This window comes from Taudactylus pleione, unplaced genomic scaffold (genome assembly GCF_031769625.1).
Source record: "Taudactylus pleione unplaced genomic scaffold, aTauple2 ptg001208l, whole genome shotgun sequence".
Classification (NCBI taxonomy): domain Eukaryota; kingdom Metazoa; phylum Chordata; class Amphibia; order Anura; family Myobatrachidae; genus Taudactylus; species Taudactylus pleione.
Genome location: NW_028285609.1, coordinates 136,980 through 163,678, shown reverse-complemented (window position 1 = coordinate 163,678; position 26,699 = coordinate 136,980). Strand labels below are relative to the sequence as shown.

General features: G+C 41.8%; 1 protein-coding gene across 4 annotated transcripts in view; it reads left to right on the top strand.

The window, feature by feature from the left end:
- Positions 1-26,699, top strand: part of LOC148451019 (regulator of microtubule dynamics protein 3-like) — a 161,804-nt gene that overhangs the window by 54,513 nt on the left and 80,592 nt on the right. For all 4 annotated transcript variants that reach the window (XM_088462367.1, XM_088462368.1, XM_088462370.1 and 1 more), the window contains 2 exons: positions 9,820-9,922; positions 13,578-13,638. In XM_088462367.1, coding sequence (XP_088318493.1) covers positions 9,820-9,922; positions 13,578-13,638 — 164 coding nt within the window. The remainder of the gene's footprint in view (positions 1-9,819; positions 9,923-13,577; positions 13,639-26,699) is intronic.

Below are 26,699 nucleotides of genomic sequence, written 5' to 3'. Positions count from 1 at the left end.
ACTGGCTCCTAAAGGGGTGGGGGTCATCATTTCACTAACTAAGCTTGTCTGGGGCTCTACCCAAGAGATCATACCTGTGAGAGGAGCTTGTGAGTCAGTCTGGAGTCACAGTCTATTACGGGAGTAGCGCTGGACTGCGACCCTTCCACAAGTTCCCGGTACACACTGCAGACTGAAGGGTGCTTCCGTGATTTGGTGACACTGACGCTCTGCTTTAAAGCATCTGGGCGCGATTCTGACCTTCCTTATAGGTATGCATTGCGATGGCTATATTGAGGTTGTTAGCCCTACTGCTACAATAAATATAACGGATACATTACTAGAGTGGTGATTAGAAACTGTGGCTAATAGTTGTTAACCCTACTATGATCATGCATTGCTAATTATGTTACGCCGATTAACCCTATATAATGCTTCTGTACATTTGCAGGGATTACAGAATGTTGTTTGCTAACCCTACGGATAAAAAATTTGAGTGCATTCACCAGAGCTTCTCATGATGGAAGCAAGAATTTATTCAATCACAGCATAACGTCACATAGTACATCCAGTACATTGACGTTTCTGTCTTTTCAGAGACCTTTTTTCAAGATACATCGGCAAACCAAAAGGATATATGAAAAGGGGCAGTCTAGATGGGCCAAGTGGTTCTTATTTGCCGTCAAATTCTATGTTTCTATGTAACCAAATCTGCATAAATCACCACAGTGACATATAGTTCTATAAATACCCCATACACTCACCTGAGGCCCGTCCACGTGTACCACCATCGTAAGTCATAAAAGGCCCCGTTTATCAGTTCAGTGGAACCAGAGACTAAATGGTTATGTGACACTAGCACTAAACAGACCACCCAGGTCCCCATATATAAAACACAAACTTACAATAAGCTGTTGGCTAACGCTATATCTTCAGACCGCATTTCAGCACACTTCCGGAGCTGGTACACTGCAGTGAAGTTGCCCGTCTGTGGACTTCCGGTTTGCACTTCACTGTAGTGTACCAGTTCCGGAAGTGTACCTTGGGACCATGAACACTGGAATTACAAGGAAAACAAGGCCTCACAATGTGAGTGCCTATACACATAGGCAAAGATGATCAGCCACCTCACAAAGAAGTCATTGTGCTTAGTTGATCCAATAAATAGGCTTCTCTGAATCACAAGTACACATTTATTAAAACAAACTATAAAATATGAAACATTGTAAAATGTATCTACATGTAATAACAATATATCCAGCACACTGCTACATATGAAAAGTTCTCATAGTGGATCTAACCATGAGTTTTCAGACGTAATTCCATATAATTGATCAATAAGTATATGGTTTCTGTTTGAATAAAATGGTAGAATGTATACATATATGCTCACCACTTAACAATATCCTATAGTGTGGCAAAGGATCCCGACTTACTTTCCTCCAGTTCACGATATGTGTGCTCTGCAAACCAGCGGCTCATGTAAAGTACAACCAACGTTGGATTGGTACCTGTAGTGCGACGGTTCTCCCACCGCTTGCGGGATCTGGATGTAATGCTGTGTGTGGGGAGAGCTTGTCCACCTGTGGTGGGATCCCGGTAGCACTGAGGTTGCGACCCGCTGTCACCCACGATCTTTGTGCACAACCGGTCCAGTAGCCTATTTATAGTCAATGGAGACAGAGCGGCAGCTCAGACAGACATCAGGGACTCGACCGGCGCTGCAGTCTGATGTTAGTCCCGTACCTCTGCCGTACTTGTCAAGCGTGCTGCATCACCCGGCATCTCATCTCTGTTTGTGCTTTTGAAAGTCAGTTAGCCTTATCACACAGTAGTCCCGCTTGGCACAATTGTCTGCAAAAGCGATGAGTAGTAGTATCAAACCTGGATCCAAATAGAAATAAAGGTAGCTTGTGACTGAATTGTTAACCCTTTCGACACATTTTGCTCCTCTCGGAGCTTTCTTTGGATCAACTAAGCACAATTAATCTTTTAGCAGCAGTTTCTTCTTTTTGTGGTTTTTGTCTGTTTGGAGTGTCAGCTCAGCAACTGACACTGCTTCCTGCAGCACTGCTGATTTTTGAAGAATATTTATTGATATATTTTTATTAATTGATCATTTTTATTTCAGATATTTGTTTTATTAATTGTGTGCCACAAGCGCCAGGTGCAGACTGAGGGGGTTAGTATTACGGATTACTCTCAGTTTCTGTTGATGTTACAGTATTCAAGGATGGCCCATCACTTGGGTATACATTATTCCGTAAGACAACAGATCGGAATATGCTCCTATGGTCCACGAGTCCTCATCCTGATGCCCTAAAATCAAACTTACCAGTATCCAAATTCCTGTGGGTGCTTACAAACAACTCGGACAACAGACTGGCTGAATTGCAATTGTGGGATTGCACCACATGCTCTCTCTCTCGTGGGAAGATGATCTACCTACAACATCGTTTATCTTGCCAGATGGACCACGTTATTTATTTACTTGTCCCTGTGGACATATGTACAGGACTAAAACCATCAGAACTTTTAGAGAATGTATGAATCGACACCATTCATCGAATCGGTTGGCTTACCAGACCGGGAGGACGGATAAATCAGTTGCACCAAATTTCCTCAGATAAGGACATCAAATATCTTCCCTGAGATGTATGATAATTGATTGGGTACACCCACCAAGAAGTGGTGGCAATAAAGATCCTATGGCCTAACCAGCCACCTCTTATACACTGAGGACGAGTGTAAGCTCTTTGGAAATTTATGAACTATTTAATGGATACATTTAAGTACTATATTCTGTTTGTTGGGTATTAGGTATTGAAGGAGGCGCCAGGTGTCTATATAATTTACATATATTATAGGAGCAGAGGCAATTTTTCATATGGTTCAGCAGTTGAATGCCTTGGATACACCGATCCGCTTTACAGGTACGGCTGATATGGATCAGATAGACATTTTAGATGTTAACCACAAAAAGAAGAAACCGCTTACTGCTTTGACTAGGCCATTCCAACACATTTAAATGTTTCCCCTTAAACCACTCGAGTGTTGCTTTAGCAGTATTCTTTGGGTCATTGTCCTGCTGGAAGGTGAACCTCCGTCCCAGTCTCAAATCACAGGCAGACTGAAACAGGTTTTGCTCAACAATATCCCCTGTATTTAGCACCATCCATCTTTCCCTCGACTCAAATCAGTTTCCCAGTCCCTGCTGCTGAAAAACATCCCCACAGCTTGATGCTGCCACCACCATGTTTCACTGTGGGGATGGTGTTCTTGGGGTGATGGGATGTGTTGGGTTTGCGCCAGACGTAGCGTTTTCCTTGGTGGCCGAAAAGTAAAATTTTAGTCTCATCTGACCAGAGCACGTTCCTCGATACATTTGGGGAGTTGCCCACTTGCCTTTTGGAAAACTCAAATCGTGTGTTCTTATTTTTATCACTAAGTAATGGCTTTTTTCTGGCCACTCTTCCATAAAGCCCAGCTCTATGGAGTGTAGGGCTTATTGTGGTCACATGCACAGATACACCAGTCTCTGCTGTGGAACTCTGCAGCTCCTTCAGGGTTACCTTTGGTCTCTGTGCTGCCTCTCTGATTAATGCCCTCCTTGCCCGGTCTGTGAGTTTTGGTGGGCAGCCCTCTCTTGGCAGGTTTGTTGTGGTACCATGTTCTTTCCATTTGATGATGATGGATTTGATGGTGCTCCGGGGGATCATCAAAGATTTGAATATTTTTTTTTATAACCCAACCCAGAATTGTACTTCTCAACAACAAACTGACTTGTTTGGAGAGCTCCTTGGTCTTCATGGTGTGTTGCCTCTTGCTTAGTGGTGTTGTAGCCTCTGGGGCCTTTCAGAAAAGGTGTGTTTATACTGACAGATCATGTGACACTTAGATTTCACACAGGTGGACTTCATTTCACTAATTATGTGACTTCTGAAGGTAATTGGTTGCACTAGAACTTTTGAGGGAATTCATAGCAAAGGGGTGATTACATATGCACATGCCAATTTTCAGAATTTTATTTATAAAGATTCTTTTTTTATATATATTTTTCTCATTTCACTTCACAAAATTATACTATTTTGTGCAGATCCATCACATGAAATTCAGATAAAAAAAATAGTTGTAATGTAACAAAAAAGGTAAAAAGCCAAGAGGGGGTGAATAATTTTGCAAGGCACTGTATATTATTGATCCTAACTGCTTGTGGTGCAAGAGGGCTGCAGCCAAAGTTAACCAATTCTGGAGTTTTTGTGAGATTTACCACTGCTTCTTCTGCACCTTTTCTATTGGTTTTAGGCAGGTTTTCATTTAGTTAAAGTGCAGCCTTTTTACCTGCACTAGAACTTTTGAAGGATATTTGGTCCGGTTTTGTTGCTTTTTGGAAACAGATTGTTTGTTTGTTTTTTCAGGGCTTGTTATTACATAGAAACATGGCAGAAAAAGCAGAAAAGGCTTCCAAAGCAAAGCTTACTGTAGCTCTTCGGTTGCATTATTTTATGCTTGTTTTAAATGTGGAACAAAATTTACCAAGGGTCGCATAGAGAGAGGAGTACTCTGCACAGTCTTTGAGACAGAGGCCAAGGACTGGCCGTCGGGAAGTTCGAATAAGTCGGTGATTTCGGAATGGGCTAAGTGCATGGCTCAAGCCATTGCAGAGCTTGCAAGGCAGGTAGGTCATCAGTCAGAGGTGAGTGGCACTTTTCTCCCTTGTGTCCAAATGGTCCCATAGCTTTTTTCTGACCCTTCAGCTGAACCATTATTGGCCTATAATATGGGTAAGTGCCTTTCCAAGATGTCGGCATCTATGGATACCGACATCTTCTCCTTGTTGTTCTCCTTTGGTCATGGCAGTCTTCAGTGGCTTTTCCTGGAAATTTTGATTCCATAGGTTCCTTATAGAAGGAGAGTATACTTGTAGATCCTGATTGGAAAGCTGCATCAGGATTGGAGGAGGGTACATCTCCCTGTATTGGTGTTTGTGAATTAATAAATGAAGTTAGATAGACACTTAATATTCAAGAAACTGATGTATAGTTCTTCTACCTTGTTTAAGCGTAAGAAGAAGCAGTTATTCACTTTTCCGGCCTCAAATTTTTCAATTATCTTGAAGGAGCCCTGGCTTAAACCAGGTAAGAAATTTGTCTCCCAGGATGTTCAGATACTGTTATCCTTTTGCGGACTAGGATACCAAGGTTTGGGAAGTCACACCTAGAGTGGATTCTCCGATAGCCTGGTTAGCAAAGGCTATGGTCATTCCTACGGTGCTGTCAGTCACTTTTTAAGACTCAAACGGACAGGAAAATGAGAACTTAAATAAAACCATTTTTTCTTTTGCTGGCGCTTGTCCTCGTCCCATTTTGGATACTGCCTGGGTCAACAGAATGGAGTTTCTGCGCTTGGTCATCAGCGCAATAGACGAATGGGAATTTTTTAGCGTCAATATATATAAAGGATGCATTTCTTCATATTCCCATTTGGAAGGGCATCATCAACTTCTCTGCTTTGCAGTAAGAGACCTGCATTTCCAGTTCCAGACCCTACCATTTGGCCTGTCCAGAGCTCCCAGGGTTTTCATGAAGGTCATGGCCCACGTAGTTACCTTGTTGAGGTGCAGAGGAAACACCATTATTCATTATTTGGACGATATTCTGATAAAGGCGCCTTCAGAGGTCTGGCTGAATCAGCATCTGCAGGTGGTAGTAGTCAAATCTCATTCCATCACAGAGAATTATTTTCTTGGAACTTTTGTTTGACACTCAGTATCAGAGGGTCTTCCTCACTACACAGAAGATTCAGGACCATCAGTCAATAGTGAGGTTGCTACCTCTGGTATCGGTTCTCTGATGTTTGTGACTCCTGGGGAAAATGGTGGCTTCCTTCAAAGCAGTACCATTTTCTAGTTTTATGCTTGAGCCCTTCAGTGGCAGATCTTATGTTGGTGGTCCTGGACAGTTTCCAGATTGGACTCGCAGCTCTTCAGATTGAGCCACCAGTCATGTCAGTGGTGGCTCCATGCTTCTTCAAAGCAGTACCATTTTCTAGTTTCCATGCTTGGACCCTTCAGTGGCAGATCTTATGTTGATGGTTCAGGATAGTTTCCAGATTGGACGTTCAGCTCTTCAGATTGATCCACCAGTCATGTCAGTGGTGGCTCCATGCTTCTTCTTTTACAGGATAGACCAGTTCAGATGCAGTTGGACAATGTCACAGCAGTGGCTTATATCAACAAGCAGGGCAGGACACTGAGTCATCAGGCAATGACAGAGGTGTCTCGCAAAATTCTTTGGGTGAAAAATTGGTTTCCTTCCATTTTGGCCATTCACTTCGCCTATGTTCTCTCAAGGGTCAGTTTTCAGCTCTGTCAGTGCTTTTTCAGATGTTTGGTCATAATTCTGGAAGTACAGACTTTTTTACAGGGTGTACTTAGAACTCAGCCTCCCTACATACCACCTATCCCACAGTGGGATCTGAATTTGGTATCGTAGACTCTCCAGAGGCCTCCCTTAGAATCTCTGGAGACTGTGGAATTTCTGTATCTTACATGAAAAGTCTTTTTTTTTCTGCCCATTGCATCTCAAGAGTTGTCTGCCTTATCATGTAAGCCTCCCTTGTCCTTTTTTATTCTGACAGAGTAGTTTTTCGGATCTAGTCGCCTTTTTGACTGAAGGTGGTTTAAAAATTTAATTTGAACTAAGATGTTATTCTCCTTGCTTTTCTAGGTGAAGCATCGTCCTCTACTTCCACGTCATTATGTATTTTGGATGTCGTCTGTGCATTACGGATTTATATTTACTCAATTAGGAGAACTACCTCCCTTTTTGATTTTGGATGGATGCCTCAAAGAGAAGTTAGCAGGTATCCAAAGGTTCTGTTGCAAGATGGAATACCTCTGGTATCCGCCAGGCTTATCTGTCTTCAGATAAGCCTGTCCCGACTTCTCACGGAGTCTCTGTTGAGCAGTTGTGCAGAGCAGCAACCTGGTCATCTGTGCACACCTTTTCCCAAATGTACAGGTTTCCATACGTTTGGTTCTGATGCCGCTAGTTTTAGGCGTAAAGTTTCACAAAGGGCTTAGCCGGAGGGTGCCCCCCATTCCCACTTCCCGTTAGGCTTGCTGTGTGAAGTCTCATAGTCTAGACTACAGTGTTCCCCAGATAGGACGTTAGAGGAATTGGATTTTTATACTCTCATAAAATCCCTTTCTCGTAATCCATCTGGGGGACAGTGTGCTTCCTCCCTGTTGTTGTGTTTTTCTGGTTGGTTCTTATTACATAATTATTATTGTTCTTCCTCCATGCGGCTTTGTTATACAATATCTGAGGGTTAGGTGGAGCTAGGAGGGGTTATATGGGCTGGAGGGGGCAGAGCTTTCTTTAGTGCCTATACTCCTGTGTCAGCCCTCTAATGGATTACGAGGAAGGGATTTTACACGAGTATAAAAATCCAAATTTTTTTTTTTATCATATACCTTCAGTCATTATTGCCACATATTAAACCGTACAAGAGTAACCATTAGATTGATGTTTGGCAGTAATTTCCAAAAGATTAATAAAAATCTATTAATTTCTTTCTAAAAGAATAAAACGTAGAATATAAATAACTATGGCTTAACAGATATTTATATAGTGATTTTTCACATCGAAAGTAAATACCCTGGATATTGTAAATAAAACAAATAAACCCAAAAACATTTTCATATGTTGAAACCTAACCTATATTTGTGTAGACGGCCAGTCAAAACTTTTTAAATACTCCCAAGTTTTTATTGAAATTTACACAGTTTAATGTCTCATTGTACTTTGAACTTCAAGTATACAATAAATAAACAATTGGACATAAAGGTTTTAGGGGTCAATCCAATTAGGTGCGAATTGCAAGTTGCTATTTCTCTTCGAATTCGCCCAGCGAATTAATTTTGCATTCCAATTAGCTACTCGCACTGAACCAGTGAGACTGAATTCGCAGTTTTCCATTCGCAACTCCCTGAGGGTGAGAAATGGAAAGGAAAATCTTTATTTTAAAGTTAAAATGTCGTGACACTGTACTGAACCCCTTGGACACCCAGCCCAATGACTAATTAGGCAATTGGAATTTTTCCATTAGCGTAATTAGTCCAATAATTACATGTCATTTTTTTAGGGTAAATTACCCCAAAATCAACTTGTTTTGTTAGCTTAGGCACCCCAAATTTAATTTTAATTACAATAATAATTGTTTTGTTTTTTTCACAATTTTTCAAGATGCGTGCAAAGTATCCCGACATCACCATTTTTCCTACTTTTATTTATTTATTTTTTGCATTTTTCGTTTAATTCGTTTGAGATTAAACGAAAGTTTGCTATTTATAATTTTTTTTTTTAATTATTAAAAAAAAAAAAACAATTGAGCCATTTAACACAATTTAAAAACCTGCATTACTTTCCTAATGCCCACAAACAGCCTTCTATAAGGTCCTGCTATCGAAAAAAATTTAAAATTTGGAGGGGTCCAGGATGGTCTCCCCACTTTTTTTATGCACTTCTCTCACATCTCACTTGGCAGTCAATTCGCACTCCTCCGCTGCGAGTACAGTGTATAGGCTGTTTTTAATTGGATTGGAGAGTGCTTGGGGGCGCGCATTATTGCGAAGTCTACGAGTTTCAAGAAACAAACTCGCAATTTGCACCTAATTGGATTGACCCAATAGAATAATTTTATTTAAGAAATTGTGATATAATTTTTTTGACTCTGTAGTTAGCCGAGTTTTACTATTGAAAGCATTGCCCTTTTAAATTTTGGTGTGCTTTATTTACTAAGCTGGCATTTAGTTAATAACACACACCCTAACAAACCATAATTTGGCCTTCTGGATGACGTGCATAATCCTGCATGAAAAAGCAAAGATTTAAAATGGATTCCTCTGTCTAGAAGACCATCTTCCGGTCTTCAGTAGTCCCTAAGTGGGTCTTCATGACCCAGGCAAGTCTCTATAACTTTTGACTGTGAGTGTATGTGTTTTTGTTTTATTTGTTGATCAACTTGTGTAGCCATCAGTTTTCTTCTCCCATATATATTTATGCACAGGCATCATATTAAAGTTTGCTAAAACTACATTATGTATGTATTTCATATTCACTTCTAAGTGCATGCTTCTTGCATATCATCGTGTTTACAGTGTGCTTACATTGAGTTGAATTTAAGTTTTAATTTAAATGTTGACGCGCATCAGACCCACTACAGTTGAATGAGAAACATAAAGAAAAAACACTGCAGTGCAATGCAAGCTTAACCCGCATAAAGGCACAAATATATACAGCCTCATTTGGTAAAGTGATTTTTATTCTTCTAGTTGTTTATATGCATTTATATTGCAATAGAAATGCAACTTCAGCACACAATTTCAGTAACAAAAACAAATACAGTATGCAATAATTGTTTTTAGAAAAGAAAAAAAAAATAAACCTACAGAGTTGCAAGATGGACACAATGTACAATCAAAGCAAGGGATTTTCGCATTGTTCTATGGTGATTAAGGCATCTTGGGAGCATCATGGGAAATGTAAAAACACTTTCCTTTCCCTAAACTATAAAAATGGTTACAGGGATACCCAAATCAGAGAAAAATGTGTTTTGCAGGACCTGCAGCAAGTACTTGGTGCTTCATGGGTAATGCCATGGAAGATGCCTAGAGACAAAAACAGATCCTTTACACATGGAGTTCCCTATCTAATGCACTGAAACTAAACATTCGTCTGAATTCTTGCTTTTGAAAACTTGTAAATTTTGTATTTAGCAAGTTTGTCAGGTCATCTGAAGCTCCTAATAGTATCCATTTGTTGTGTTTTTGAGCAGTATGGGGACCATCAAGACTTTCTGTGGAGACTAGCCCGTTCCTACAGTGATATGTATGACATTACTGAAGACATTCTGGAGAAGAAATCGTATGCCTTCGATGGTGCGTTGCAAAACCTAATATCTGTTTCTGTGTTGCCAATTGGTACTTGTTTTGTGTACTTTATGGTTGTTAAAAGAATATTCTCTTTACCCTTGCCATGCCAATGTCTGTGGAGACCCAGATCCAGCCTGCTCTGTGTTATATACTTTTATTCATGCCCATTTATACTTGCAAAACAAATATTTAAAAACCAAAACAATTCCTCTGTAACTGGTATTGCGAACGAACAAAAAGTAATGATGTCATAAGGGAGGAGATTCAAGTAGCAAGAATGTTCCCTCTGATCCTCGCACGCTAATATAACGTGGGTAACCCACTTCATTTAGAGGTTTTATTCCTGTAATTTTCTGCACAGCTGCACCTCATGCTTAATTGAATGTTCCCCAAAGATTTAAAAAAGACGACTTGCCATAAGTCTACACACATTGGGGCAAATTCTATTGAGCATTAGATCCTGTCAGAACCTTGCTCAATGTGCAGCTGTGTAGACAACTGATTGATTATTATGACATGAAATCTTATTTGGTTTTTGCTCGCACCTTTAGCGGGATACAAGCAAACAGTGAGCAGCTTTTCTCACCTGAATACTGAGCATAGTTATTGAATCTGCCCATCATGTGCATACAAAAATATTAATAAACCAGTTGGTTGAAACTAGCTTAAATTGAGTGAATATTCTAAGCTAAAGTAATCAATGACTGGTAGGGCTGAGACGAACCGTAGAGCCCTGGGAAAATTGGCTGTATTGATCAGCCCTCAGGGCTCTGGGGTTGGTAGGGGAGAATAAGAGGAACATTATCGCTTAGGTTTCAATTTAGTTTATAAAAAGTATTCAGAGCATCCTCTATCCATGAATGCATAGATATTGGCATCTCACAAAACTACTAATACAATTTTACTTTATTACAACCATGTTTTTGCAGCTCTGTAAAATAGGAATGCTGATGTAACACCTGCATTTTTGAAGCAAGGTTTTGGGTGTCTGTAAAAACAATAGATATATGTTATTAATTCATATTTGTCTGTGGCATCTGCTCTGTGCTGGCATGATTTTCAGCACATCCAACATTCCTGATGCTACATTCAGCATTTTCAACTCGCATGTAATAAAAAGCTACTGAATCTGCACCTTCCTTAAATGTATCGCACACATTGCATAAAAAATACGGAAGTATCATAGCAGCATTTTCCCTTAATGGATGCAAAAAAAACCCCCTTAGAAATCCTTTAGGGATATGTTTAAAAAATAGATTAACATCACAGTTGTCCCCATAGCCATAGGGCTGCCAAGAGAAATTCTGGGCCCGGATACAGCAACATCCTGTGGGACCACAGCATGGTGGACATGGCTGCACCCGTTTGTGGATGGCCCTAGCATGTGAGAAGCACCCACTCATAGGAGCATGGCATAGCACCCAGCAGCTGGGACTAAAGTATTCACTACTGCAGTGTTTTTCAACCACTGTGCTGTGGCACACTAGTGTGCCGCGAGCAGTTTTCAAGTGTGCCGCGGCGGTCAGCTCAGCGCACTTGTAGTGTAGTGTGTTTTATTCCTGAGGAGGCCAATGTAGTGTGTGTTATTCCTGTGGAGGCTGATATGTGACAATTTTAAAACCTTGTGTAGTGTGCCTCAAGTTGAAAAGGTTGAAAATCACTGCTCTACTGTATTAGGATGGCAGGAGCTGCATTTTTAGAAGGATGTATTTAGATGCAAAAATGTAACACACAAAAATGAAAGTGCTACAACTTTATTTTGTACATCTCTCAAGTAAATAACAGATAAACAAAATCTATTTTCTGTCATAGAGATAGATGAATGAAGGACTTAATTTTGACATAACATCAGGTCATCTTAAACACACACATTCCTCAGCACATATCCATACCCAGTGCTCCATGCTCCTTCCTCACTATCTACCCCATCCATGTCGCCCCCCTGTCTGTCTGCCCCCCCCCCCCCCCGCCTTTAGAATGTAAGCTCTCACGAGCAGGGCCCTCGTCCCTCACGTGCTTCTCCTATCCCTACTTATAGTATCATTTACTCCTAACTCCCAAATTGGCACCCAACATTTGGTTGCTGAGGCCCTGCTGCTTGTGTTATGCAGCTAAGCTATGTGTATAAACCATGTCCTTGTCCTGCATTGTTTTGTAGTAATATTAACTGTTTTTCTTCTGTGCTCATATATGTACTGTGTAAGGCGCTGCGGAACCTTTGTGGCGCCATATAAAGGATAATAATAATAGTAATAATTAGCCTCAGTGCTGCAGAGAAGCTGGCCATTTAAATCTTGTGTTCAACCTTAAGGAGTCAGAAAATAAATAAAAATGGATGGAAAATTAGTGGACGTAGCCCGTAAAGCTCCATTACCAAATTGGAAAATGATTTCCTATTATGGCCTTTCCCACTAACCAGTGCAGCTCACTCTACAGACGTGTGCCATTTTTTCTCCACCCCTCCTGTTTCTCTATTTGCTACTGAGGAAAACTGCGTGTGTGGGGAGGGCGATCAATCATGGCAAGATATCTCTAATTTGGTTAGTATGATTCCTGGTTTAATACACATAAGTGAGGCCTGATGTGTGGAACAAATTAGCTGGTTGAATAAGCTTTGTAAGCAACATTTCGCTGTATTTTAATTTTTTTTACAAAAATATTTGTACAAATATGAACAACCACTGATCGAGTTCAGAGAAGTAACTCTATTACCATATAACAAATACAACCATATTTCTAAACATAATATGTGGCCAGTATCTGGCAGTATAATTAGTAACGCGACTTGACTGCAGGAGATCAAAGGTCACAATCCAAGTAATGATTTGGGAAATAAGAATGGGATGGGAGTTTGTGGCTTGCCCCATGGACCCCAACAGGCCGAAGACTCCTCAGAAGACACAGATGAATGGTTACATTCAAGTGAAAATATAAATGTAGATGAATTACCAATTTGGGTCTAAAAGTCCATTAGTGGGTTAGTCAGGAGATTAATTTATTATGCCATAAGCTCCAAGTCTGAATGTATTTGTGAATTTTTTATTACTTGGCAAGGCGGACATTTTTCAATGGTTGCCAAAATGCCATATTTTGTTGTACGCCTGCTTCAGGGAATGAAGGATCAGTTTATTGTAGTGGCTAGCTGTTCGTTATCTAGCTGCTTATACAGACTGGATAGTGAGTTAGTATGAGAATTTATCGAGGCCTTCAATAGAGTAGCCCAAGTGAAAAAGGCCAAGGATTGTATGAAATTGGTGACATTGTGATGTTAGTGAGAAGAGTAACGCATCATCTGTGTAAGAAAGCCTTCAGTTCTCCACATCATCTTCAATAATGAGAGTCAGTCATCGAAAATATCCTCTGTGATAGGTGGTATTTAGTGCTAATTATAAGTTTGATAGGAGTTTGGGGATTTTTTGTATTTTGGCAGGGTCCTTTCTTGTTAGTTACATACAGGTTACTGCACTACAGCAAGTAGATGCTCAATTATTGGAATATCAACTTGCTGACATGAGTGACGATACCTGTACTACATAATATGTTTTGGTAACTAATTTCCCTTTTATGAATCCTTTAAATATGGTAGTATAACTTAATATGAAATGAAATATATCTGTGTATGTCATGCGTCCGTATCTGATGAGAAATTATCTGTCTTCAGGGAAAGAAGAAGCTGAAATTGCACTTCTTAAAGGAGGCCAAAGTGCGGAGAGCCACAAATGGTATGTGTCTGTACTGTGGGAGAGGGGTGTCTCAGGGTCACATTCAGCCTCCTTGCCATGTTCTGCCAACATTAATGCTAAAGTTGAACTGTTCAGGCTTTTTCCGAATGGTTTCATTGTTTTTGTTTGCTAGGCTTTACTAGCTAGTTAGCTGACAGCTCATCAAGGGTTATTTACTCCCCTAGGCCAAGTAATTATGCTTTCTGCAAATGTAGGCTCTATGACCAAGATATAAACATAGTACTCTGTCTATATGTATCATTTTTCTGTACAACATATATATATTGCTAGTATTTGGCAGCATGATTGCTGGTCTTCAAGTCTTTAGTCACAAAAATTAGCTTACAGTTGTTGGTTTAGAACACATGCTCTTTGCTGCATTCACGCAACAAGGAGAACTTGAAAAATGAAAGGATATTGACAAGTGATTTTGAAAAGTAACAAATGTACGTGTCATATGTATGTTATCTGTGCCTGTGACTTGTATTTGGCTGTAAGGAAATAAACACTTGATTGTTCAGTTTGACAATCACTTTTCGCTTAAGCTAAATTGAGTGAAATATGCAAATGAAAGGGGGGCATGGCTTAGCCAACAAGCTGAGCATACACACATCTTGGAAGCTCTCGGCCAGTCGCTCCTACAAGTGCCCATCCCTGCTAGTGGGGCACCTCTGCAAGCACCCATTCATTGATCGTAGTTGTCGGAGGATCCCAACCACATTCTGGTCAGGTCCGTAGAGCCGGGGGCGGGGGGAACACATAAATTGCCCTTGCAGGTTGCGCCTTCCCGAGTCAGTGAAGCCGCGGCCTCGAGTAGAGCACTCTGCCCGGCGGGGAGACGCTGTCAGCGCGGAGCTTAGAAGGCTCCAGTTTTTTTTTTTACTAAATTTTTACTATCTCAGAGAGGCTTAGAGTCTGGTCAGACCCTGCAGTACAGCTCCTCCATCCTCTCAGTGGACCCGGAGCCACGAATGTCCACAGTGCCTTACCCACGGAGCAGGTGAGAAGTCAGGGCAATTAGCCTTGCATTAGAGCTGCATTCCCCACTCCTTAGAGCTGCATTCTCTACTCATAAGCAGGGGTGTATCTAGGGATCCAAGCGCCCCTGGCAATGTAATGGACTGGCGCCCCCCTACCACCCACCCCCTATGCAGTGCCCCAGTAGTAATCCCGTCTATGCTACATTGCCCCCAGTAGTAGCCCCCCTATATAGTGCCCCCAGTAGTAATCCCCCCTATACAGTGCCCCCAGTATTAGACCCCAGTAGTAATCCCCCCTATACAGTACCCACAGTAATAGTCCCAGTAGTAGTCCCCACCTGTACAGTGCTCCCAGTAGTGGCAAACCCCTCTAAATTGTCCCCAGTAGTGGCCACCCCTATACAGTGCTCCCAGTAGTGGCCACCCCCCCATAATTTGCGCCCAGTAGTGGCCACCTCTATACAGTGCCCCCAGTAGCGGGAACCCCCCAAAAAAGTGCCCCCAGTAGTGGCCACCCCCTATTTCAGTGCCCACCCTTCCCTGTAGTGCCAGGCTTACACACACACACCCAAAGAACAAAAAAAAAAATTCAACTTACCTGATCCCCGCTCCTGACGCGACCACCGCTGTCCACTCTAAGTCCCGGCCCGCTCTTCTCCTGCATGGGAGAGACGTCATGACATATGACGTCTCTCCCAACACGGAGCTCATGAGTGAGCTCCAGTCGGCTCCCTCCGCGGACAACGCAGCAGCAAATGAGTCTGTCTGACAAACACACAGCTAGCGGCTGTGTGGCTGTAAACTGTGTAGGGCAGACCGCTCTCACTGCGGTCTGACCTACACTTGTGGGGCTGGGGGACTTGTCCACTCCTTGGCTGCTGGTGGCACTGCCGGATGGCGCCCCCCCTTTTTGGTCGGCACCCCTGGCGAGTGCCATCCTGGCCAATGGGTAGATACGCCCCTGCTCATAAGCACAGCCTAGCTACTCGCCGGGGGGGTTCTTCATTATACTCCCATTAGGGCACCTCTGTGCGATATCAGGTGATGCGGTCGGTGCAGGCACGACTGCTCATTGAGAGTGCCATAACAGTGTTTCCTATATCATTTCATATGCCTTTATTCCATGCCCGTGAGTCCGGATATTGTTTTTCTTTCCTCCACCACCCCTTCATGATATAAGTTCCCCATAAAAGTTGTTCTCTGAAACTGATCCTGATCTAAACTTAATTTGATATTCCAGTGTTCTTTATACTATCCCATACTGGCCTTCTCATGGCACCCAAACATCAGAAAGGTCCAGCTGTCAGTAAGTTTTTTCAAACCCTCCCCATCCTCGCTAGGAACCAAAAGTAGCTCTACACAGGGCAAAGGCACTAAACTACTATCTGCACATAGCACGCCTTTTGATCCTAACCCCACGATCTCTTCACAGCAGGGTGATCTAGGCAATGACACTCCACTGACCTTAGGCTCCATGAAACAATTATTGGCCTCTTTTAAAGCAGACATTTCCGCAGAATTCAAAACGGCTCTACACATGTCAGCAGTCAGTCGATGCCATAGGAAAATCGCACTGATCATCTTGAAAATAATCTTGAGGAGGTGGTCTACTCACATAATGAGCTGATTACCCTCCATAAAGATCTTCAAGCAGAATTAAAGTGGGGGACCTGGATGATAGGTAAAGGAGTAACAACATCAAAATACGTGGTACAGTATACCCGAATCAGTATCTAACACTGATCTTAAAGAATATGTAATGGATCTTTTTATGAAATTACTTCCTACAACCCTGATCACTGATTTTCTTCTGGATCGTAACTATCTTCTACCTAAAGCACGGAATTCCCCGTCGGACATCTTTTAGAAACACTTTCATGCGACTTCATTTCTGTCATGTCAAAGATGCGATCCTGCACGCAGCTAGACCTTCGGATTCCTCTACTCCCATATTAAGGGACCTCCAAGTATACGGAGATCTCTCAGCAGCCACATTGGCGCTCTGCAGGTCCATTTGTCCGGTTACTAAAGCCCTCTGGAAAGCTGACATCTCTTACCCCAGGGGCTTTCCAACAAAGTTACGAATTAGAAGATATGGCTCTACTTTGGTGATCTCCACTCCCGCTGATGGTATCCTGGAATTTTTTTTTTACTGTTATTAAATTCATTAACTCTTTGGTGCCCAGATTCTCCTCTCCAGGCTATACCCAGGGTCATCCCTGTGCCCCCATCTGAGTCGCACTACGCATGTGTCCCGATGATTACCGCCAGGGGAAGCAGAACAAGGAGGTGGCCAGCAACTGCTATTTCCCCGTGTGTGTATGTCTATATATAATAAATATATAAATAAATAATTGGGGACCTCGGCAAGTATCCCTGACTGGGGGTGCAATTCTGCTATAGACAGAGCGCAGTAATAAGAGTGCCTTGCTTATTCTACTGCCACAACCGATAGAAGTGATTCTCAAAGAGGCCACCCTGTCTAACTAACAATTACGCAGGCTCAGCAGCAGGATTCCCACTCAGTTAATCTGTCGCCCTCTGCTTCTAGCATTTAACCCGGTTATAGCATAACCTCTATCATAGTTGCGCCAGCTGGACAACACTGTCTGTGTTGCCCACATAGTTCGCTGGCGCCCTGCTCGGCAACAAACACAGTTTTAGTGTAAGCTCTATCCCAATTGCACAGGCTCGGCATCAGACGACCACACCAGGGATGTGCAGTCAGGGTAGGCAATTCCTCCCTAGTCATACTCCTTCCCCTGTCATACTCTGCCATGCTCCAGAGTTTTGATATAAAACTGTTTTTATACATGTGTGCCTCCCCTGACCTCACCGCATGTCACTGGACCACATGGTTCGCTGAGACGACCCCCCTGCTTCTAGTAATTAATAATTAATAGATGTAGCATCACCCTAGCCGACTAATAATCTTTTCAAAGACTGTGTTTGGGAGCATATATGAAATAAACTAATAAAGAATATTTTATTTACAAAAGGATTACAATGCTTAAAAAACAATGTTACAAAAAAAAATGGTTACAAAGTTACATACATGTATAGCAATTTAAAATAAAATGGATAAACTTACAAATTAACACGCAGCCAATTTGTCCGGAAGGAATGGTAACAAATGCAAGGAATGCAGGTTAAACTTCAACGCGACATTGATCCCTCAGTTTGAACCCAGAACAAAGCCCTGATGTCATCCCAGTCTTGCTGAATGGTGGATTAGTTAATTGGGTCTAGGACCCTTCCAGACTGCTAAATCCATTTTTAATTTAAAACCAAATAATTCTTCATAACTTCCCCTGTGGAAGCATAACCTAAAATATGGGGGTGTTCACATTTATCATCCTTATTTTAACGATCATATAAATGTAAATTTCATGTATTTGCGATGTGGGATTGTTGAGATATCTCATATCTCTGAAACGATACTCCCTGAGCGATTTGAAAATCGCACCTAACCTGCGAATAGGTGTGATGCCTCTTTAGGGAAAATTGGACGCTCTTAGTGACTAGAGATTCATTTTTCATCCAAAATGTCATCAAAGGCTTTTTAATATCTGTTTATGTCCACTCACACCTGAAGGCGAGCTTAATGCACTTTGTGGTTTTACCCACTTCTCCCCCTTCACTGTTTTTGCTTCCTATAGTTGTAAACACAAAGGGCTGTGCAATCTACATGTCCTGTCACAAAGTTACTATAATTGAATGAACATACTTTGTAACATTTGGCTTATATTGAGACAGTCAGATGTTAATCTGATTTCCAACTCCTGGGTCACACTTATGCTGCCCATCCACTACTAGATGCGGGGACGACGGCACGATTACGACGCTGTCGTTTCCTGTGGGGTAAAGTGCATACACTGAACGATCAGACATTTAGTGTATGCAGATCAATCATCCCCGAACATGGCAACCTGACGGCAAGGTTGACCGTCATGTTCGGGCGATGATTGATGGAGCAACAACGGTCGTTATCTCTCAATCGCTAGGTTTAATCGCCTAGTGGATGGGTAGCATCAACAATTCTTAAATGTGAAAAAGATGCCCTTTTAGGAACATTCAGAGCTAGGTTCCATTTACCTGTCAAATGGTTAGATTGGCACCTTTCCTGTTGGTTAGCCTTTCATTAAGAATCAAAAATACAAATTAAGAAGATGCTCAATTGAAACAATTTTGTGTGTTTTACCCAATCCTGAATGTATATTTATGTATTAACGGACTGCAGCTCCAATATTAATTGGGGAGCTGACCCCCAAATATAGCAAGTTCAAACAAATATATATAAAGAGCGCTGTCCAGATAACACAGCATATTATATCCTGTTTATTAAATTTAGTTGCATTGTGTGAATACAATGTTTTATTGAATGCTTAGATGAGTGAATATTTTGTGTCATTGTAAAGTGTTATTAAATTGTATTTTTAATAGAGGATATAATTTTCTGTCATCTGGACAGCGCTCTTTATATACATTTGTTTGAATCTTTCATTAAGAAGCCTCCTGTTCTACAGTTCATAACCTGTTACAAGGGTCACAGGATACATGACCTAATAATCACAGTTAGATTACCAGCCCTCACAGTTACAAAACCAGTTATTCTATGGTAGGGGTGGGCAATAAGTGCCCCCCAACTGAGAATTACACATCACAGCATGCCCTGCCACAGTTTTGCTATTTAGCCATGCTAAAACTGTTTCAAGGCATGCTGGAATATGTAGTTCAACAACAGCTGGCTTTTAATTAACAACCCTGTATCACATGGAAACATGAAAACTATAATTTGCATTATGTGCCATATCGCTATAGTCCTTACTAATATGTATATATATGTGTGTGTGTGTACACTCTACCGTTCAAAAGTTTGTGGTCATACAGACAATTTCGTGTTTTACATGAAAACTGACTCTTATTTATCAAAGCGAGTTGCACAATGAATACAACATATAGTCAAGACATTGGCAAGGTTTGAAATAATGATTTTTATTTGAAATAATAATTTTGTCCTTCAAACTTTGCTTTTGTCAAAGAATGCTCCTTTTGCAGCAATTACAGCATTGCAGACCTTTGGCATTCTAGCTGTTAATTTGTTGAGGTAATCTGAAGAAATTTCACCCCACGCTTCCTGAAGCACCTCCCACAAGTTGGATTGGATTGATGGGCACTTCATGTGTACCATACGGTCAAGCTGCTCCCACAACAGCTCAATGGGGTTGAGATCTGGTGACTGCGCTGACCACTCCATTACAGGCAGAATACCAGCCGCCTGCTTCTTCCCTAAATAGCTCTTACATAATTTGGACGTGTGCTTTGGGTCATTGTCCTGTTTGAGGTGGAAATTGGCTCCAATCAAGCGCTGTCCACAGGGTATGGAATGGCGTTGCAAAATGGAATGATAGCCTTCCTTAATCAAAATCCCTTTTACCTTGTACAAATCTCCCACTTTACCAGCACCAAAGCAGCCCCAGACCATCACATTACCTCCACCATGCTTGAAGGATGGCGTCAGGCACTCTTTCAGCATCTTTTCATTAGTTCTGTGTCTCATAAATGTTCTTCTGTGTGATCCAAACACCGCAAACGTCGATTCGTCTGTCCATAACACACTTTTCCAATCTTCCTCTGTCCAATGTCTGTGTTCTTTTTTCCATATTAATATTTTACTTTTATTGGCCAGTCTCAGATATGGCTTTTTCTTTGCCACTCTGCCTAGAAGGCCAGCATCCCGGAGTCGCCTCTTCACTGTAGACGTTGACACTGGCGTTTTGCGGGTACCATTTAATGAAGCTGCCAGTTGAGGACTTGCGAGGAGTCTATTTCTCAAACTAGAGACTCTAATGTACTTGTCTTCTTGCAGAATTGTGCATCGGGGCCTCCCACTTCTCTTTCTACTCTGGTTAGAGCCTGTTTGTGCTGTTTTCTGAAGGGAGTAGTACACACCGTTGTAGGAAATATTCAGTTTCTTGGCATGTTCTCACATGGAATAGTCTTCATTTCTAAGAACAAGAATAGCCTGTCGAGTTTCACATGAAAGTTCTCTTTTTCTGGCCATTTGGAGAGTATAATCGAACACACATATGTGATAGTCAAGATACTCATCTAGTTCAAAGGAAGGCCAGTTTTATAGCTTCTCTAACGGGCAAACCTATTTTCAGCTGTGCACAAGGATAATTGCACAAGGATTTTCTAATCATCCATTAGTCTTCTAACTCTCTTAGCAAACACAATGTACCATTAGAACACTGGAGTGATGGTTGATGGAAATGGGCCTCTATACACCTATGTAGATATTCCTTTAAAAACCAGACGTTTGGAGCTAGTATAGTAATTTACCACATTAACAATGTATAGAGTGTATTTCTGATTAATTTAATGTTCTTCATCGAAAAAAAACTGCTTTTCTTTCACAAATAAGGAAATTTCTAAGTGACCCCAACCTTTTTAACGGTAGTGTGTGTGTGTGTGTGTGTGTATGTATGTATGTGTAATATATATATATACATATATATCTATCTATCTCAGGTGCATAAATATTGGGACATTGACAGAATTTTCATATTTTGGCCTCTATTCACCTCCACAATGGTTTTGAAATGAAACAAACAAGATGTGCTTTAACTGCAGACTTTCAGATTTAATTGGAGGGTAATTACATCCAAATCGGGTGAACGGTATAGGAATTACAACAGTTTCAATATGTGCCTCCCACTTTTTAAGGGGCCAAAAGTAATGGGACTATCAACTAAAAAGCTATTTCATGGACAGGTGTGGGCTATTCCCTCATTATTTCATTATCAATTAAGCAGGTAAAAGGTCTGGAGTTGATTCTAGGTGTGACATTTGCATTTGGAATCAGTTGCTGTCAACTCTCAATATGAGATCCAAAGAGCTGTCACTATCAGTGAAGCAAGCCATCATTAGGCTGAAAAATCAAAACAAACCCATCAGAGAGATAGCAAAAACATTAGGTGTGGCCAAATCAACTGTTTGGAACATTCTTAAAAAGAAAGAACGCACCGGAGAGCTCAGCAACACCAAAAGACCCGGAAGACCACGGAAAACAACTGTGGTGGATGACAAAAGAATTATTTCCCTGGTGAAGAAAAACCCCTTCACAACAGTTGGCCAAATCAAAAACACTCTCCAGGAGGTAGATGTATATGTGTCAAAGTCAACAATCAAGAGAAGACTTCACAAGAGTGAATATAGAGGGTTCACCACAAGATGTAAACCATTGGTGAGCCACAGAAACAGGAAGACCAGATTAGAGTTTGCCAAACAACATCTAAAAAAGCCTTTACAGTTCTGGAATAACATCCTATGGACAGATGAGACAAAGATCAACTTGTACCAGAGTGATGGGAAGAGAAGAGAAGGAAAGGAACTGCTCATGATCTAAAACATACCACCTCATCAGTGAAGCATGGTGGTGGTAGTGTCATAGCGTGGGCACGTATGGCTGCCAATGGAACTGGTTCCCTTGTATTTATTGATGATGTGACTGCTGACAAAAGCAGCAGAATGAATTCTGAAGTGTTTCGGGCAATATTATATGCTCATATTCAGTCAAATGCTTCAGAACTCATTGGACGGTGCTTCACAGTGCAAATGGATAATGACCCGAAGCATACTGCAAAAGCAACCAAAGAGTTTTTTAAGGCTAAAAAGTGGAATGTTATGCAATGACCAAGTCAATCCCCTGACCTGAATCCGATTGAGCATGCATTTCACTTGATGAAGACAAAACTGAAGGGAAAATGCCCCAAGAACAAGCAGGAACTGAAGACATTTGCAGTAGAGGCCTGGCAGAGCATCACCAGGGATGAAACCCAGTGTCTGGTGATGTCTATGAGTTCCAGACTTCAGGCTGTAATTGCCTGCAAAGGAATTGCAACAAAGTATTAAAAAGTGAAAGTTAGATTTAGGATTGTTTAGTTTGTCCCATTACTTTTGGCCCCTTAAAAAGTGGGAGGCACATATAGAAACCATTGTAATTCCTACACCGTTAACCTGATTTGGATGTAATTACCCTCAAATTAAATCTGAAAGTCTGCAGTTAAATCACATCTTATTTGTTTCATTTCAAAATCATTGTGGTGGTGAATAGAGGCCAAAATATGAAAATTCTGTCAATGTCCCAATATTTATGCACCTGACTGTATATCTGTGTGTATATATATATATATATATATATATATATATATATATATAGTGACACAGTCAGATTAGGAGGTCCCTCTCCTGGGTAGGGGACTCCTTCCTTACACACACACACACAGCAGCAGGGAAGCAGCACACCAGTCTGGATGCAAGTACAAGCTTGTCGGCACCAGTCTTTATTGTACAATGTCAGAAATAACACAAAGAAAACATAAACGTAAATCCTAGCCCTGTCGGGGCACTAACTTCACAGGTAGTTCCCTCACTACCAGAACCTGGCAGGGCCTAATGCCCTCGCCAGCAACAAAGCACAGCACAGTACTCACAGATAGGTTTTCCAAGTGTCTCTGAGCAAACTCCCTGTCTGCTCTCCCAGGTGAGACAATCAGCCCTCAACACAATAGACTTATATTGGCCACTCTCAGGTGGGAACCCTATCAAGCCTGTTACCAGGCTGCGAGAACCAAAACCTGGAGTGGCCGTGGGTGGAGCCCTCCCTCTCCTCTCACCCACAACCCCCAGGTCCCAAACCGGCTTTTCAAAAAGCCGAAACTCAAGCCTGCTACAGTGCAGACTTTCTCCTGGGGGTTTAGAACACATAAGACAGGAATCTGGGACCAATGTACCTGCCACAGACCACTTTACCGGTGATCCTATCACAATATGATATATATATATATATATATATATGTATATGTATATGTGTGGATATATACACACACACTACCGTTCAAAAGCTTATAATGTGTGTGTACAGTATGTATGCCCGTGTGTCTTTATATGTGAGTGTTGTATATGTATATTCAGCACTTTATTATGCGTATGCACTTGTTTCACACCTTGGTTCATTCACCACCTTCTAGTGTCAGGAGCCGGGACCAGTTGCATAAGAGAGAGCATTGTAGCTCAGGAAAGGACACGGCTGCGTCCCCTAGTTACCGCTCCACAATGCCCTTCTGCCAGCCCTGCGCTACGGTTTTACGTAATTGACTTGCAGCACCCAGAAGCGGAAGAACGGACCCTGATCCTTGCACTTTAATGGTTATCTTATTTAAAGTAAGCACATGATGACAAGGTTTCAGCCGACGTTTCAAGGCCCCAACGGCCTTGTCATCATGTGCTTACTTTAAATAAGATAACCATTAAAGTGCAAGATCAGGGTCCGTTCTTCCGCTTCTGGGTGCTGCAAGTCAATTACGTAAAACCGTAGCGCAGGGCTGGCAGAAGGGCATTGTGGAGCGGTAACTAGGGACGCAGCCGTGTCCTTCCTGAGCTACATGCTCTCTCTTAGCAACTGGTCCCGGCGCCTACACTAGAAGGGGGTGAATGAACCAAGGTGTGAAACAAGTGCATACGCATAATAAAGTGCGGAATAACATATCAATGATACTAATTAGACACACTATACAGACATAACATATCAATAGCTAAATCTTCCAAAAAAGTGAGTATAAATATAGCAAAAGACATACAAATGTCCAACTACAATATAACAAGTAAAATTAATCATCTACAATTTCTGATATGTGACATGCCAGATGGTATATATTATACAAAATACCATATTCAAATGATATCGAAGATTACTCCTATTAATAAAGTTTCTATAGGTACTTGCTGAATTTCAACATAAGATATCTCACATATACCCATAACTATAAACAGAGGTATGAACAGAATGTCTAACAATAACACTACTAGATATATTCCATTAAGTCATGGGTATACCTTTTAGAATATTCTGGTATAATTCACATATGTATTTCTGCATTATACAGTGGTGCTTGAAAGTTTGTGAACCCTTCAGAATTTTCTGTATTTCTGCTTGCCATCATTGTCCTGTCAATGATGCCAAATCGTCCTGAGCCAGATGCCCAAACCATGATACCATGTTTCACAGATGGTTTGAGGTTTTTATGCTGGAATACAGTGTTCTCCTTTCTCCGAATATAACTCTTCTCATTTAAACCAAACAGCTCTCTTTTGGACTTAACTGTCTACAAAACATTGTTCCAATAGTTGTCTGGCTTGTCCAGGTGATCATTAGCAAACTGCAGATGGGCAGCAATGTTCTATTTGGAAAGCAGTGGCTTTCTCCTTGCAATTCTGCCATGTACACCATTGTTGTTCAGTGTCTTCCTGATGGTGGACTCATGAACATTGACTTTAGCTAATGTGAGAGAGGCCTTCAGTTGCTTAGAGCAGTGTTTCTCAAACCCTGTCCTCAGGACCCCACACAGTTCACTTTTTCCAGGTCGCCTAGCAGGTGCACAGGTGTATTCTTTACTCACTGACACGTTTTAAAAGATCAACAGGTGCAGCTAATTATTTCACTTGTAATTATGGACCCCAAACATGCACTGTTTGGGGTCCTGAGGACCGAGTTTGAGAATCCGTGGCTCAGAGGTTACCTTGGATTCCTTTGTGACCTTGCAAACTATTAGACGCCTTGCTCTTGGCGTGATCTTTGTTGGTCGACCACTCCTGGGGAGAGTCATAATGGTCTGGAATTTCCTCCATTTGTACACAATCTGTCTGACTGTTGATTGGTGGAGTCCAAACTATTTTGAGATGGTTTTATAACCTTATCCAACCTGATGAGCATCAACGACCCTTCTTCTGAGGTCCTCAGAAATCTCCTTTGTTTGTGGCATGATACACTTCCACAAACATGTGTTTTGAACATCAGACTTTGATAGATCCCTGTTCTTTTAAAAAGACAGGTTGTACACTCACTTCTGATTGTCATCCCATAGATTGAAAATACCTGACTAATTTTACCTTCAAAATATCTGCTAAGCCTAAAGGTTCACATATCTTGACACTCACAGATATGTGATTTTGGATCATTTTCCTCAAAAAAATGAGCATGTCTAATTTTTTTTTGTCTCATTTGTATAGTTTGGTTCTCTTTATCTGCTTTTAGGACTTTTGCCAGAATCTGATGTAGTTTTAGGCCAAATTTCTGCAGAAATATAGAAAATTCTGAAGGGTTCACAAACTTTCAAGCACCACTGTACGTACACACACCTACCCACACACCTACCCACACATATACACACACACACACACACACTCTCTCCCTCTCCCTCCCTTTTCCTCTCCCTCTCCCCCTCCCTCTCTCTCTCTCTCCCTCCCCCTCTCTCCCCCCCCTCTCTCCCCCATCTCTCTCTCCCCCCTCTCTCTCCCCCCTCTCTCCCCCCCCCTCTCTCTCCCCCCCTCTCTCTCCCCCCTCTCTCTCCCCCCTCTCTCTCTCCCCCCTCCCCCTCTCTCCCCCTCTCTCTCTCCCCCCTCTCTCTCTCCCCCCCTCTCTCTCTCTCCCCCTCTCTCTCCTCTCTCTCTCTCCCCCCTCTCTCTCTCCCCCTCTCCCCCCCCTTTCTCTCTCCTCTCTCTCTCCCCCCTCTCTCTCTCCCCCTCTCTCCCCCTCTATCTTTCTCCCCCCTCCCCCTCTCTTCTCTCCCCTCTCTCTCTCTCTCTCTCTCCCCCCCTCTCTCTCTCTCTCTCCCCCCCTCTCTCTCTCTCCCCCCCTCTCTCTCTCTCTCCCCCCCCCTCTCTCTCTCTCGTCGTCCTCATCATGCTCATCCTCATCATGCTCATCCTCGGAGCTAAAGATAAAGAGTGCTAATGGTAAGGAAAGGCATGGCAATCGAAATACGGGCAACACCAGAGTGTTTATTCAGTATAACAGCAAGGTTTCAGTCATCACAGTGTGTGTATCAATTCAACCAATCATGAGCAGCCACTGGTCATTGTCAACCATTTATATCTCAACCGTAAGTGTTCTGCCTCCTAGCAGGCACATATGCATCTATGTTGGTCAGCAAGAGATGCATTTGGTGCACATGCGCTGTAAGAAAAACTTACGCATAAACAAATAGGAGCTTTTTATGTTCCACTTTAAATTACCCA